The 18,540-nt window shown below is 40.6% G+C and overlaps 1 protein-coding gene across 1 annotated transcript in view; it reads left to right on the top strand.

The window, feature by feature from the left end:
* LOC114464319 (growth arrest-specific protein 7-like) overlaps positions 1-17,171 on the top strand; it is a gene marked incomplete at its 5' end in the record, with an annotated part of 44,236 nt that extends 27,065 nt beyond the window's left edge. Inside the window, 3 exons of the mRNA XM_028448354.1 lie at positions 3,220-3,299; positions 6,863-6,961; positions 17,058-17,171. Of these exons, the coding sequence (XP_028304155.1) occupies positions 3,220-3,299; positions 6,863-6,961; positions 17,058-17,171 (293 nt within the window). The remainder of the gene's footprint in view (positions 1-3,219; positions 3,300-6,862; positions 6,962-17,057) is intronic.
* Positions 17,172-18,540: the final 1,369 nt, after the last annotated feature.

Genomic DNA, 18,540 nt, shown 5'->3' with positions numbered 1-18,540 from the left:
CCTACACACACACACACACACACACACACACACACACACACCTACACACACACACACACACACCTACACACACACGCACACACACACATACGCATACACACACACACACACACACATACGCATACACACACCTACACACACACACACCTACACACACACACACATACGCATACACACACATACGCATACACACACCTACACACACACATACGCATACACACACCTACACACACACACACATACGCATACGCATACACACACCTACACACACACATACGCATACACACACCTACACACACACACACATAAGCACATATCACACACACATACGCATACACACACACATACACATACGCATACACACACACACACACGCATACAATCACACCTACACACACACACACACACACATACGCATATACTCACACCTACACACACACACACCTACACACCTACACACACACACACACACCTACACACACACATACGCACACACATACGCATACACACACACCTACACACACACATAAGCATACACACACATACGCACACACACACACATATGCATACACACACACCTACACACACACACCTACACACACACACACACATACGCATACACACACACATACGCATACACACACCTACACACACACACACCTACACACACACACGCATACACAGACACACATACGCATACACACACACCTACACACACACATACGCATACACACACACCTACACACACACACATACGCATACACACACACACACACCTACACACACACACACATACGCATACACACACACACACACCTACACACACATACGCATACACACACACACACACCTACACACACACATACGCATACACACACACACACACACCTACACACACACACACACACCTACACACACATACGCATACACACACACACACACCTACACACACACATACGCATACATACACACACACCTACACACACATACGCATACACACACACCTACACACACACACATACACCTACACACACCTACACACACACACACACACACACACATACGCACACACACACACACACACACCTACACACATACGCATACACACACCTACACACACATACGCATACACACACACACATACGCACATATCACACACACATACGCATACACACACACACACACATACACATACGCATACACACACACACACACGCATACACTCACACCTACACACACACACACATACACATACGCATACACACACACACACATACGCATACACACACACACATACGCATACACACACACCTACACACACACACACACCTACACACACACACACGCATACACACACACACAGACACACACACACATACGCATACACACACACCTACACACACACCTACACACACACATACGCATACACACACACCTACACACACACCTACACACACACACATACGCATACACACACACATACACACACACCTACACACACACCTACACACACACACATACGCATACACACACACCTACACACACACATACGCATACACACACATACACACACACCTACACACACACCTACACACACACATACGCATACACACACACCTACACACACACACACACACACACACATACGCATACACACACACATACACACACACCTACACACACACCTACACACACACACATACGCATACACACACACCTACACACACACACACCTACACACACATACGCATACACACACACATACGCATACACACACACACCTACACACACACACACACATACGCATACACACACACACACACCTACACACACACATACGCACACACACACACCTACACACACACATACGCATACACACACACACACCTACACACACATACGCATACACACACACATACATACACACACACACACACACTCACTTGTTATTGCTACAGGTGAGTTTAACCGTGAATTAAACTGTAAATTAAAAGAGCGTCACATGCTTGAAATACAATTATTTCAATTTACAATCTTGAAAGTGTCCCAATAATTTTGTCCAGTTCATTCTTGTTTTGTGTGAAATGCGTGAAAATCAGATTTTTCTGTTTTTTTTCTGTGTTGTTCCAATGCAAACAATAGAAATAAACAATAATCAATAATCAATGCATTTGTAATTTCTACATTTTTCTGTGAGAAGTGGTTCATTATCTGACAGAGGTGCAGGGGTGCCAATAGTTTTGGCCATGACTATATATTTTATTTTGGTACCCAGAACATCACCAAAATATAATCATCTGTTCTTTGTCCCATTTATCAATTTTCCTGAAAATTTCATCCAAATCCATTCATAACTTTTCAAGTTATGATGCTAACAGACAAAATGACAGATTGACGGACGGACAAATGGAGAGTTAAACATAACTTTCCACTCTTTGCTTCGCTAACCTTAATAATCAGAATCATAAACTATGACAATAAGGGAGATGAAATGAATGGTTATATGGGGGGGGGGGGGTATGGACTCACTTCATGAAGATAGTTTTCTTAGCGAAGGACGTGAGGAGTATTTTATGATTCATTTTTACTTACATATAATAAACCTTTACATTATATTTTGTCACATTTTGTAACTCTTTGTGTTCAAAGACATTTAGTAGTGAGAAGAAAAGACGTGGTGTAGATCTACTGTCACTGTCTATGTTACCAGGGTTTACCATAACCTTAATTATACTAATATTTTATTATTTATTTGATTCAACTGGAGAATATTCTTCTGTTTGCATTGAGAAGAGCCAGATGAGATGGCTCAGGCCCCTAATTAGGATGCCCCCCGAACGACTCCCTAGTGAGGCGTTCAGGGCACGACCCTCCGGAAGGAGACCTCGAGGAACACCCAGGACAAGCTGGAGGGACTATGTCTCTTGTCTGGCCTGGAAACGCCTCGGGATCCCCGGTGGAGCTGGAAGAAATGGCCAGGGAGAGGGAAGTCTGGGCTTCTCTGCTAAGGATAATGCCCCTACGACCCAGCTATGGATAAACATAATAAAATGGTTGGATAGATGTTGGTTGTTAATATAATACGTGATTAAACCTTTACTAACTCTACACACTACACAACAATAACAATAATAATAACGGTAATATCGTGGATGATCTGAGCTGTGTGTGTGTGCGTGTGTGTGTGTGTGTGTGTGTGTGTGTGTGTGTTCGTTCCAGGTGATGATCTGGTACACTGTGTGGACCTCTATAATCAGTCTCAGTCTAAATGGTTTGAGGAGGTGGTGACGTCTAGTTTGGTGAGCAAACTTCTATGACCTTTGACCCCTAACGTTTAACATCTATAATAGGTATGTCTATGTTTAACATCTATTTAAATATGTCTGTGTTTAACATTTATGATAGATATGTCTATGTTTAACATCTATAACAGATATGTCTATGTTTAACATCTATAATAAATGTCTGTTTAACCTCTATAATAGATATGTCTATGTTTAACATCTATGATAGATATGTCTATGTTTAACATCTATAACAGATATGTCTATGTTTAACATCTATAATAGATATGTCCATGTTTAACATCTATAATAAATGTCTGTTTAACATCTATAATAGATATGTCCATGTTTAACATCTATAATAAATGTCTGTTTAACATCTATAATAGGAATGTCTATGTTTAACACCTATAATAGATATGTCTATGTTTAACATCTATAATAGATATGTCTATGTTTAACACCTATACTAGATATGTCTATGTTTAACATCTATATAAATATGTCTATGTTAAACATCTATAATAGGTATGTCTATGTATAACATCTATAATAGATATGTCTATGTTTAACATCTATAATAGGTATGTGTATGTTTAACATCTATAATAGGTATGTCTATGTTTAACATCTATAATAGATATGTCTATGTTTAACATCTGTAATAGATATGTCTATGTTTAACATCTATATAAATATGTCTGTTTAATATCTATAATAGATATATCTATGTTTACCTTCTTATAAATATGTCTATGTTTAATCTCTAATAGGTATGTCTATGTTTAACATCTATAATAGAGATATCTATGTTTAACATCTATATAAAAATGTATGTTTAACATCTATAATAAGTATGTCTATGTTTAACATCTATAATAAATGTCTGTTTAACATCTATAATAGATATGTCTATGTTTAACATCTATAATAGATATGTCTATGTTTAACATCTATGATAAATGTTTGTTTAACATCTATAATAGATATGTCTATGTTTAACATCTATAATAGATATGTCTATGTTTAACATCTCTAATAAATGTTTGTTTAACACCTATAATAGATATGTCTATGTTTAACATCTCTAATAAATGTTTGTTTAACATCTATAATTGATATGTCTGTTTAACAGCTATAAAAGATATGTCTATGTTTAACATCTGTAATAAATGTCTGTTTAACATCTATGATTGATATGTCTGTTTAACATCTTTAATAGGAATGTCTATGTTTAACATCTATAATAGATATGTCTATGTTTAACACCTATATTAGATATGTCTGTTTAACATCTATATAAATATGTCTATGTTAAACATCTATAATAGGTATGTCTATGTATAACATCTATAATAGATATGTCTATGTTTAACATCTATAATAGGTATGTCTATGTTTAACATCTATAATAGATATGTCTATGTTTAACATCTATAATAGATATGTCTATGTTTAACATCTATAATAGATATATCTGTTTAACATCTTATAAATATGTCTATGTTTAAATCTATAATAGGTATGTCTATGTTTAACATCTATAATAGATATGTCTATGTTTAACATCTATAATAGATATGTCTATGTTTAACATCTATATAAATATGTCTGTTTAACATCTATAATAGGTATGTCTATGTTCAACATCTATAATAAATATCTGTTTAACATCTATAATATATGTCTGTTTAACATCTATAATAGATATGTCTATGTTTAACATCTATAATAAATGTTTGTTTAACATCTATAATACAGATGTCTATGTTGAACATCTATAATAGATATGTTTATGTTTAACATCTATAATAATATGTCTATGTTTAACATCTATAATAAATGTTTGTTTAACATCTATAATACATATGTCTGTTTAACATCTATAATAAATGTCTGTTTAACATCTATAATAGATATGTCAATGTTTAACATCTATAATAAATGTCTGTTTAACATCTAATAAATTTCTGTTTAACATTTATAATAGATATGTCTATGTTTAACATCTATAATAGATATGTCTGTTTAACATCTATAATAGATATGTCTATGTTTAACATCTATAATAAATGTTTGTTTAACATCTATAATACAGATGTCTATGTTGAACATCTATAATAGATATGTTTATGTTTAACATCTATAATAATATGTCTATGTTTAACATCTATAATAAATGTTTGTTTAACATCTATAATACATATGTCTGTTTAACATCTATAATAAATGTCTGTTTAACATCTATAATAGATATGTCAATGTTTAACATCTATAATAAATGTCTGTTTAACATCTAATAAATTTCTGTTTAACATTTATAATAGATATGTCTATGTTTAGCATCTATAATAGATATGTCTATGTTTAACATCTACAATAAATGTTTGTTTAACATCTATAATAGAGATGTCTATGTTCAACATCTATAATAGATATGTCTATGTTTAACATCTATATAAATATGTCTGTTTAACATCTATAATAGGTATGTCTATTTTTAACTTCTATAATAGATATGTCTATGTTTAACATCAATATAAATATGTCTGTTTAACATCTATAATAGATATGTCTATGTTTAACACCTATAATAGATATGTCTATGTTTAACACCTATAATAGATATGTCTATGTTTAAATCTATAATAGATGTCTATGTTTAACACCTATAATAGATATGTCTATGTTTAACATCTATAATAGATATGTCTTTGTTTAACATCTATATAAATGTCTATGTTTAAATCTATAATAGATATGTCTATGTTTAACATCTATAATAGATATGTCTATGTTTAACATCTATATAAATATGTCTGTTAAACATCTATAATAGATATGTCTATGTTTAACATCTATAATAGATATGTCTATGTTTAACATCTATATAAATATGTCTGTTAAACATCTATAATAGATATGTCTATGTTTAACATCTATATAAATATTTCTGTTTAACATTTATAATAGATATGTCTGTTTAACATCGATATAAATGTCTATGTTTAAATCTATAATGGGTATGTCTATGTTTAACACCTATAATAGATATGTCTATGTTTAACATCTATATAAATATGTCTGTTTAACATCTATAATAGATATGTCTATGTTTAACATCTATATAAATATTTCTGTTTAACATTTATAATGGATATGTCTGTTTAACATCGATATAAATGTCTATGTTTAAATCTATAATAGGTATGTCTATGTTTAACACCTATAATAGATATGTCTATGTTTAACATCTATATAAATATGTCTGTTTAACATCTATAATAGTTATGTCTATGTTTAAATCTATAATAGATGTCTGTTTAACATCTATAATAGATATGTCTATGTTTAACACCTATAATAGATATGTCTATGTTTAACATCTATAATAGATATGTCTATTTTTAACATCTATAATAGATATGTCTATGTTTAACATCTATAATAGATATGTTTATGTTTAACACCTATAATAGATATGTCTATTTTTAACATCTATAATAGATATGTCTATGTTTAACATCTATATAAATATGTCTGTTTAACATCTATAATAGATATGTCTATGTTGACAGGAGCTGGAAGGACTGGAGGTGGAGCGTGTAGAGATGATCAGGAAACATCTATGTCAGTACACTACTCTACGGCACGAGACGGACATGTTCAACCAGAGCGTAAGCATTAGCATTAGCATTAGCACCTCCGTTAGCCAGAGCAATACATAATAGTACAAGGTGTCCTGATACTATTTAACAAGTTATTAGCATATATTAGCATATTAACATAATGTAGAAAGGAAGATGTTGAGGAAGCAAAATAATAATGAAGCGTAGAAAAAATAAATAGATGACATGTTTGAAAATGAGTGAAGAATCAAAGCTTGTTAGCTTTCACCCCTTTGTTTAAATAAGACTATAAATATACTGTATATACATATATCATCATTCATTATCATTATATCCACTAATTAACCTGTTTTTGTACTTTATCTTTAACTGGTTGATATTGTTGCACAGCTTGATTCCAGAAATAGATTTACAGAAACAGTTATAACATTCCTCCTGATGCCTTGATTGTATAAAAAGTGGTTTATTGCTCTTTTCTGCAGAATATTAAGTGACTAACAACGTTTTCTAAGTATTTCCCCAAATCTCAGCTCAGTAATGTAGATATGGAAAAACCAGTGTATGTTAAAGTGTGTGAAGAGAATTATGATCTAGTTTGTCTTTGTCTATGACTGCAACGCTTCTGGAAACTTTGGACTGTACATGTTTGATGAGATCCTGACTTTATAAGCCAATCACAACGTGCTAGAGTTTGTTGATGCTGACAACAACGGTATTTACTTATAGCATGGTTAGCATGGTTAGCATGGTTAGCAGCTACTACTGTTCAACAGCTGAGAGGCTCGTTAGCATGTTTAAAATCAGCTCCGTGGAAATATTTCACTTTCATTTTCAGGTCTAATGATGAAGAATAACAAACAGCGTCTGTAAATATCGTTTTACTGGAATCGCTTCAATGTAAACACTTCTTATCTGAGATCAAAGGCAGTAGGTTTTATCACCAGAGATGTACACATGTTTACACATGTTTACAGATGTTTACACATGTTTACACATGTTTACAGATGTTTACAGATGTTTACACATGTTTACACATGTTTACACATGTTTACACATGTTTACACATGTTTACAGATGTTTACACATGTTTACAGATGTTTACACATGTTTACACATGTTTACACATGTTTACACATGTTTACAGATGTTTACAGATGTTTACAGATGTTTACACATGTTTACAGATGTTTACACATGTTTACACATGTTTACAGATGTTTACACATGTTTACACATGTTTACAGATGTTTACACATGTTTACACATGTTTACACATGTTTACAGATGTTTACACATGTTTACACATGTTTACACATGTTTACAGATGTTTACACATGTTTACAGATGTTTACACATGTTTACACATGTTTACAGATGTTTACACATGTTTACACATGTTTACAGATGTTTACACATGTTTACAGTCTTCTGCTGCTTACAGCCTCTTGTACCTAATGATGTGGTTCATTGTGTCCTGACTCAAAGCTCATGACCATAAGCAGAGCTGCCAAGTTCCAGAAAATAACAGAGTGAGACTTTAATGACCTGATGTGTTCCTGTGAAAAGAAAAGTCATTTTTTAACATGATTTTGTTTTAACGTTGATTTCTACCTTCAGAATGATGTCATCACCTCCATACCAGCAGCTCTCCCTGCACTGTGTCCTCCTAATGATAGTTTTAATCAACCACAAATTACCAATGAAAACTAACAAGAATTCTGACAAAATAAATTTATTAGTCAATATTTCATATCAACAACTGTCCATCATTTATGTGGGGACATGTCTCATGTTGTAGGTGTTTATCACAGATGTTGATGATGACAGAGGCTCCCACTTAAAACACTGTGGCCCAAGGCAGTGCTACCTTTACCTCAGCTCTCCTTGTCTGCAACAGAAAGGACGTCATTAAAAAGATCATCATGTAAAAAACATTCAAACATCAAGTTATTTTTCATTGAATCAATGTCTATAGAAATACACTATTACATACAATAATAATCATAAGAACTGTTATGATACACACTGTGTGTATAATGTTTTGGACCCAGACGCACGACTCAGAGACAGAGTTAACAGTGAACAAGTGATTTAATTTACAAGTGAGGTGAATGTGCAGAGTCTTTCCTTCTTCAGTGAGCGGTGAGGTGAGTGGTGATCCCAGTCACAATCCTGAAGTCCCAAACACGTGAGATGAGTGTGGAGCAGAAGAGTAGCAGGCAGGGAGTATCGCAGAACGCTGGGGAATAAGGAGACATGAGGAGGTGAGAACAAAGACCATGGGAAGCAATACTTTCACTGAGAGCTGAGGGTACGATACCACTGGGGTAGATAATAATCCAGCACTGAGTGGAGGTAGAGTCTGGTCTTTATACACTGGAGGTTGATGAGCTGATGAGGAAAACCTGGCTGCCACACCTGCCGCTGATTACAGGAAACCCACAGAGGAGCAGGCAGAAACACACACACACAAAGTGGGAGGGCACTGCACAGAACTAACCATAACAGTACCCCCCCCCACAACGACCGCCTCCAGGCGGTCCACCAGGCTCACCCGGGTTAGCACGGTAAAAGTCCCGGATGAGGGACGCATCCAGAATGAGGGCCTTAGAAATCCAACACCTCTCCTCAGGGCCATACCCCACCCAGTCCACCAAAAACTGGAAGCCACGCCCCCTGCGACGGACACCCATAATCTTCCTCACCGTAAAGGAAGGATGGCCGTCGATGTGCCGGGGGGGCGGAGGGGCGACAGCAGGAGGGCTCAAGTCACAGGAGGACACCGGCTTGAGTTGGGACACATGGAACGTGGGATGAATCCTGAGGGCAGGAGGAAGTCTGAGGCGGACAGCAGAGGGGTTAATGACCTCCACAATCTCATACGGGCCAATAAACCGAGGAGCCAGCTTCTTGGAAGCCACGTTCAGTGGAATGTCTTTCGAGCTCAACCAAACCTTCTGCCCTAGGATGTAGGCAGGTGCCGGAACTCTGCGGCGGTCCGCCAGTCTCTGGTTGCGCTCTCTGGTCCTCAAAAGAGCCGCCCGAGCCTCATTCCAGACCCTACGGATCCGCCGAAGGTGAGCTTGCACAGAGGGAACGGCTATGTCCTCTTCCTGAGTGGGAAACAGCGGGGGCACGTAACCCAAGGAACATTGGAAAGGTGCCATACCTGTGGCCGAGGATGTGAGGGAGTTGTGAGCGTACTCCACCCATGCCAGATGTTGGCTCCAGGAAGTTGGTTTCCGGGCACAGACACATCGGAGGGCCGCCTCCAGATCCTGGTTGGTTCTCTCCGTCTGACCGTTAGTTTGGGGGTGGTAACCTGACGACAAACTCACAGTTGCCCCCAGTGCCCGACAAAACACTTTCCAGACCTGAGAAGTGAACTGTGGTCCCCGATCAGAAACAATATCCAAAGGAATTCCATGCCGACGGAAAACGTGCACAGTCAACAGTTCAGCAGTCTCTGTGGCCGATGGCAGTTTAGGTAGTGCAACAAAATGGGCAGCCTTTGAGAAACGATCAACAAAAGTGAGTACAACAGTTTTACCTTCAGAGGGAGGCAAGCCTGTTATGAAATCCAGAGCAATGTGAGACCATGGACGGCCAGGCACTGGGAGCGGACGGAGGAGCCCCACAGGGGGGCGGTGAGAGGCTTTACCACGGGAACACACTGTGCAGGCTAGCACAAACTCTTTGACGTCCGAACTCATAGTAGGCCACCAGAAGTGCCTCTTAAGCAGGTCCAAGGTTCGAGACACCCCTGGATGGCAGGCAAACCTCGATGAGTGACCCCACTGGAGAACCTGGGAACGGACAGATTCTGGTACAAAGAGACAGTTAGGAGGACCCCCACCTGGATCGGGGTGTGTATCTTGAGCCGATCTCACCACCGACTCAATCTCCCAGGTGACAGCAGCCACCAGGCACGACGAAGGGAGAATAGTGTCAGGGTGGCTAGGGGTCCCATTACCAGTGGCAAACTGTCTAGACAGAGCGTCCGGTTTAATGTTCTTGCTACCTGGTCTGTAGGTAACCGTGAACTGGAAGCGGGTAAAAAACAAAGCCCACCGGGCTTGTCTCGAGTTTAGTGTTTTTGCTGTCTGAATGTAAGATAAGTTCTTATGATCCGACCAAACCACAAATGGTGTCTCCACTCCCTCCAACCAGTGCCGCCATTCCTCCAGAGCTAACTTAACTGCCAGTAGTTCCCGATTACCGACGTCATAGTTACGTTCTGCTGGGGACAGTTTGCGGGAGAAGAAGGCACATGGATGTAGTTTATGGTCCCCTGGTGATCTTTGGGACAAGACTGCGCCCACCCCTACGTCTGATGCATCCACCTCCACAATAAATTGGCACTTGGGATCGGGTTGAATGAGGATGGGTGCCGACGAGAACCTCTCCTTGAGGTCCAGAAAAGCCTCCTCGGCCGCTGGAGACCAAGCAAAGGGAATGGAGAGTGAGGTAAGTCTAGTGAGGGGTGCTACAACCTGACTGTAGTTCCTGATGAAACGTCGGTAAAAGTTGGCGAATCCTAGGAACCGTTGTAGCTGTTTGTGAGAAGTCGGTGTGTTCCATTCCATGACAGCCTTGATTTTTTCCGGATCAGTCTTCACCTGCCCGCTCTCTAGAATGTATCCCAAAAAAGACACAGAAGATGAGTGGAATTCACATTTCTCCGCCTTCACAAACAGTTTGTTCTCCAGTAGTCTCTGTAGAACCTTGCGGACATGGACAACGTGTTCCTCGAGACTGTGCGAGAAAATCAGGATGTCATCCAAATACACAAAGACTGAATGATTCAACAGATCCCTGAGAACATCATTCACCAACGCCTGGAAAATGGCTGGAGCATTGGTTAACCCAAATGGCATGACCAGGTACTCGAAATGACCCAGTGGTGTTTTAAAGGCAGTTTTCCATTCGTCCACCTCCCGAATGCGAACAAGGTGGTAGGCGTTACGGAGATCCAGTTTGGTGAACACTGTCGCCCCATGGAGGGGTTCAAAGGCAGAACTGATGAGTGGTAACGGATACTTGTTCTTGACGGTTATTTGGTTAAGGCCCCTGTAATCGATGCATGGTCTTAACGATTTGTCCTTCTTGTCAACGAAGAAAAAACCCGCACCGAGTGGAGACGACGAATGTCGGATAATGCCCGAGTTAAGAGACTCTGTGATGTAAGTCTCCATAGCCTGGCGTTCAGGCGCCGATATATTAAACAGCCGACTAGTAAGCAGAGGAGCACCAGGCAGCAAATCAATGGCGCAATCATACGGCCGATGCGGAGGAAGGGAGAGAGCCCTTTGTTTGTTAAAGACCTCTCGAAGGTCATGGTAAACAGAGGGAACCGATGAAATGTCCGGAGGAACTGAAGGGAGCCGACACGAAGGTGGCTTACACGAGGGGGACGCTGAGGTGAGGCATTTGGCGTGACAGTAATTGCTCCAACTGATTATCTTACCCGCGGCCCAATCAATGAGGGGGTTATGAAGTTGGAGCCAGGGAAGACCCAACACGACGGGTGCGTGAGATGACGGCATGACGTGGAAGGCTAATTGTTCACGATGATTACCTGCTAAGAGTACTGATAGTGTCTCTGTCTCGAACTCGACACGAGCGAGCCGTTGACCATTTAAGGCATCGACAAGGAGGGGCTGAGAAATACGCAGGGTCTTGATACGAGCTCGCCTAGCTACCTCAATATCTAAAAAATTAGAATCTGCTCCTGAATCCACAAGGGCTAGCAGGGTTAGGGGTCTACGGGGAGAACTAAGAACAGAGGTGTTACTCACCAGCACCCCGACTGCGACTGGTGAGCCTAGTAGTTTAACCGGCTGGGACAGTTTGCCAACCTGTGCCCTTCTTCGCCACAATAAATACATAACCTCTGCTGAAAACGTCTGTTTCTCTCAGCGGGGGTTAGCCGGTTACGGCCAAGCTGCATTGGGACCTCTGAGGATGAGACGTCACCACGGCGGTTATCGGAGTCTCTGGCTCCACTAGCAGTGGGCAGGACAGAGGAAGAGGGACCCGGTCTTTGAGACTGAAACTCATGTCCACTCTCACGCCGTCTTTCCCGGAGCCTGTTATTAATTTTGATAGCTAGTGTGATGAGTTCCTGCAGGTTATTAGTTTCAGGTCGACCCACTAAGCTATCCTTGACTGCCCCGTTGAGCCCCTTCAAAAATATCCCCTGCAGGGCCCCCTCGTCCCAACCTAGTGACATGGCTAATGTACTGAACTCAATTGAAAACTCGGCAACACTTCGGGAGCCTTGCCGAAGGCTGAGTAGCTGGTTGCCAGCGTCCTTACTAGCTACGGGATGATCAAAAACAGCGGTGATTTGTTCAAAAAATTGAGGGAAGCTAGCCTTAGCAGTGTGGGGGTTATCCCAAAACGCGGTTCCCCAAGACCTCGCCCTTCCCGTGAGGAGTCCTAACACGTAGGCTATCTTAGAACGGTCACTGGCGTAAGTCAGTGGTTGTTGCTCGAACACGAGAGAACATTGAAAAAGAAACGACTTACAATCCCCCAGACTACCATTATATCTCTCGGGTGCGGGAACAAACGGCTCACGAGGCTGAGCAGAGCTAAGAGGAGGAGCAGCTCGGGTCGACGGAGTAGGAGCAGGCGGCTGAACAACATTTAATTGTGTCTCTACCCTGCTGAGGCTTGTGGAAATCACTTGTAATGCCTCCATGAGTCCGCGAAGAGTCTGATCGTGTTGACCGAGCAACGCACCTTGAGAGGAGAGGGCATCACGCAGAGAGCTGTAGTTGGCCACTGTCTCTGTATCGGCTGGGTCCATGTTGGCCGGATTATTCTGTTACGATACACACCGTGTGTATGATGTTTTGGACCCAGAGGCACGACTCAGAGACAGAGTTAACAGTGAACAAGTGATTTAATTTACAAGTGAGGTGAATGTGCAGAGTCTTTCCTTCTTCAGTGAGCGGTGAGGTGAGTGGTGAGAGGTTGGAGAGGGCGTTAAGAGAGAGGTCATTTAGGTTAGAGAGGGACCGGAGAGGGTCCCATTCCTCTCTCAAACACTCCCTCTATGTCTGCTTCTTCCCTTGTGTGTTTGCTCCTGTTCTCCTTCTGGCTTTTGTCTTGCAGGTCCGTGGGATCCTCAGTGTGGAGTTACAGAGTCTCAACAACTCTGTCTCCACCCTTTTCTCTGCACACACCCAACACAGCATAACGTGGATGGCTGTTCATCATAGGAATGGGATCCACACAAGGTTCCTGCTGCTTAACAGAAGGTTTTCCTTGCCGCCATGATGAATTCATGTTGGGTGTGGGATACATATGTATGTGTATATACGTATATATGCATATGTGTGTATCCATAAAATGAAGAGTCCGTCCTTAAGACTGCTCTACTGTAAAGTGTCTTGAGATACCATTGGTTATGATTTGGCGCTATACAAATAAAGATTGATTGATTGATTGATTGATCCCAGTCACAATCCTGAAGTCCCAAACACGTGAGGTGAGTGTGGAGCAGAAGAGTAGCAGGTAGGCAGTATCGCAGAACGCTGGGGAACAAGGAGACACGAGGAGGTGAGAACAAAGACCATGGGAAACAATACTTTCACTGAGAGCTGAGGGTACGATACCACTGGGGTAGATAATAATCTGGCACTGAGTGGAGGTAGAGTCTGGTCTTTATGCACTGGAGGTTGATGAGCTGATGAGGAAAACCTGGCTGCCACACCTGCCGCTGATTACAGGAAACCCACAGAGGAGCAGGCAGAAACACACACACACACAAAGTGGGAGGGCACTGCACAGAACTAACCATAACAAGAACAGTTCAAATGAACATTTACTATGTATTTATGATGATATAACCTACAAGTGTAATTCAGCTACTAGCAGTGTTTATAACACTGCTAGTAGCTGAATATGAGTTTTAATTCATTTAAGTTAATGTCTAACATAGACATACACATGTAGGAGTGGGTGATATGGGGGAAAGAAAAATCATATCACGATTTTTTCTTTGTAAAATCACGATCACATCACGATTTTTCATTTAAATCATTTAGACTATTTTAAAGTTATTTACCAATAAAACAAATCAATTCACTTACTTAAAATCATCACTCTAAATGAAAAAAGGAATAAAACATGATTTAAGACAAGGTCTTTTTTTTTTTATTGTATTTAAGTAATTTATCAAACTGGTTCTAAGTATAATTAACATCAAACTAAAGGTCTGACATGTTCTTATAGTCACACAGTCTTTTTACTTTGTTTAACTAAAGTAGTGTAGCATTAGCATTAGCATCACTGCTACATAACAATGCATCATATCAGTCTAGTGATTTCTATTAGTTATTGAGGTAACACACTCATATTAATAAAATCATACTTTAAACAGTGTTTGAACGCCTCATTTCACACAGTTTAGACAATCATATCCTTTACAAGATAAAACGTTACTGCTTGGTTACATTAGGCCTGGGTGATATGGACCAATATTCATATCTATATATTTTTACTCTAAATGACAATAGGTGATATAAACCATTTATTTTTTATCAATAGTTTTACAATAAAAACAATAATAGGTCAAAGTCAGTGGAGCCACAAAGACCCTTTTATTAATCACTAGCAGCACAATAACTACATTTGGACTTTTTCCTTCATTAAGGCTGAAATGTGATTAAATGATGTAGTGATGATTTTTCAGGGCAGGTCTGAGTTGTTGAAAGTAGTTTTTAAAGTAAATCACATTCAGGACACTGTCTCTTTAAGAATGTGTAAACAGCCCCGTTAGCTGCAGCAGGAGAGCCTTATCGCTCTGCTACAGCGCAGTGACAGAGTTAGTTAGAGAAGAGAAACACATGCAGTGTTTAACAGACAGACAGACATCTGCACTGAGCCTCTGACAGACAGTCACTGACACAACTGACTGTGTGTCTGTGTACTGTGGAGGAGGGGCTAGTTTTTTAGATGAGTAAACTAACACTATAACACACAATATAAGCAGTGAACTTAATTAGGTAGTTACATACCATCTTAGACGGCATTTGTCTTCTAGAAACACTTTCTTTCTGAAAGCATGTTGACGAGTCAGTGCATGTTGTGTGAGGTGTCGTTAGACGCGGCTCGTCAAGACCCGCCTTACGTTGCTTCTGATTGGTTCATTATTGTGTGATACCTGCCTTGGTTGGTTAGATTTAGGCACAAGGAGACATGGATTGGTTATCTCTGTCAGTCAATCAGAGTTACTCGAGCTACGGCAAGTCATGAGGACCAAAGTTCATTATCATGAAAAAAATAAAAAAATGGAATGGGGAAATATAAGCGTGAGAAATGTCAAGTGTGGCGTGAGAATGCGTCAAATTGGGTGACTGTCACACTCAAAGGGTGAGGCTTGGCATCTCGGGCATAGGTGAGGGTATAGAACCAACTGAACAACCACAGATCAGATCAGACCCTCTCCATCCTCCATCACTGTGATCACCACCCTGAGGACCTAGAACTCCTCCACTTGGGTTAGGACCTCATCTCCAACCCAGAGAACCAGCCACCATAAAAGGCCACTCAGCACAATGTCACAGATGTCGTTAGTTCTGAGGGAGCGTGTAATTAGCATGCCGACTGCAGGAATGTCCACCAGAGCTGTTGCCCGTGAATTGAATATTAATGTCTCTACCATAAGCCATCTTCAAAGGCGTTTCAGAGAATTAGGCAGTACATCCATCCACAGAACACGTGTAACCACACCAGCCCAGGACCTCCACATCCAGTATGTTCACCTCCATGAAGGTCTGAGACCAGCCACCAGAACAGCTGCTGCGACAATCGCTTTGCATTACCTAAGAATTTCTGCACAATCTGTCAGGCCTTTTATTGTGGCCACCTTGAGGAACACCTGAGCAGTCTAATCAGTATGTTGATATGTCACACCTGTGAGGTGGAGGAACTATCTCTGCTCACTAACACACAGAGAGAAATAGTCTCAAGTGTTTATAGAAAATGTTTTAGATCTTTGAGTTCAGCTCATGAAAAATGGGAGGAATGTGTAGCCTTTATATTTTGTTCAGTGTATATAAACAAGTATAATATATAAATATTGTGGGTAGTTAACCACTAACACATGACTCTGCTCTTCCTTCTTCTTCAGACCCTAGAGATGCTGGACCAGCTTCTACAGAGTGTGGATCCACTTAAAGACAGAGAAATGTGGGTCCAAGAGAACAAGACTGGAGAACAAAGACCTGTGGACCTGGAGGTCTGACCTCAGCCCAGGGAGACCTGGTCAAGAACCTACTGTGACCTGATCTAGAACCTGCTCTGGAAAGAAATGAAACCAATGACCTTCTACAGATTTTATTGATCCCAAACACTGGACTGATGAAGGAGCATAATGTGACCTTTGACCTTGTGAAACGTTAGCATGATGGTGACCTTTGACCCTGTGGAAATGTTAGCATGATGGTGACCTTTGACCCTGTGAAACGTTAGCATGATGTGACCTTTGACCCTGTGGAAACGTTAGCATGATATGACCTTTGAACCTGTGGAAACGTTAGCATGATGGTGACCTTTGACCTTGTGAAACGTTAGCATGATGGTGACGTTTGACCCTGTGAAACGTTAGCATGATGTGACCTTTGACCTTGTGAAACGTTAGCATGATGGTGACCTTTGACCCTGTGAAACGTTAGCATGATGGTGACCTTTGACCCTGTGAAACGTTAGCATGATGTGACCTTTGACCATGTGAAAACATTAGCATGATGTTGACCTTTGACCCTGTGAAACGTTAGCATGATGGTGACCTTTGACCTTGTGAAACGTTAGCATGATGGTGACGTTTGACCCTGTGAAACGTTAGCATGATGTGACCTTTGACCTTGTGAAACGTTAGCATGATGGTGACCTTTGACCCTGTGAAACGTTAGCATGATGGTGACCTTTGACCCTGTGGAAATGTTAGCATGATGGTGACCTTTGACCCTGTGGACACAATAGCATGATGGTGACCTTTGACACTCCAGGGACAGTCCAGGAGAACAAGACTGGAGAACTAAGACCTGTGGACCTGGAGGTCTGACCTCAGCCGTGGGAGACCTGGTCTAGAACCTACTCTGGAAAGAAATGAAACCAATGACCTTCTACAGCTTTTAATGATCCCAAACACTGGATTGATGAAGGAGCATGATGTGACCTTTGACTATGTGAAACGTTAGCATGATGTGACCTTTGACCCTGTTAAAACGTTAGCATGATGTGACCTTTGACCCTGTGAAACGTTAGCATGATGTGACCTTTGACCCTGTGGAAACGTTAGCATGATGGTGACCTTTGACCCTGTGAAACGTTAGCATGATGGTGACCTTTGCCCTTCACCGGAGGGGGGCAAAGGGCATTAGTCGGGGCCTGAGCAAGGGCGGCCGCCGGGGGGCCTGAACATTCTCCTTGCAGGTGGAGAGAAGGCCCAGCACCCCCAAGGGAGGTAGTGAGCGCAGTCTCTGCCCGTACTGCTGGCCCTAAGCACGCCCTTCATGTCACGATGAAACTTCTCACAAAGTCAGTGGCGGGTTATAGGCCATGGTACGGTGGACCTTCACCCCTAGGACCTCGGCAACAGAGACCAAAGCTCC

The sequence above is a fragment of the Gouania willdenowi genome, chromosome 6 (genome assembly GCF_900634775.1).
Source record: "Gouania willdenowi chromosome 6, fGouWil2.1, whole genome shotgun sequence".
Classification (NCBI taxonomy): Eukaryota; Metazoa; Chordata; class Actinopteri; order Blenniiformes; family Gobiesocidae; genus Gouania; species Gouania willdenowi.
Note: the sequence above shows the minus strand (reverse complement) of the source record. Positions and strands in the feature narration are given on the sequence as shown.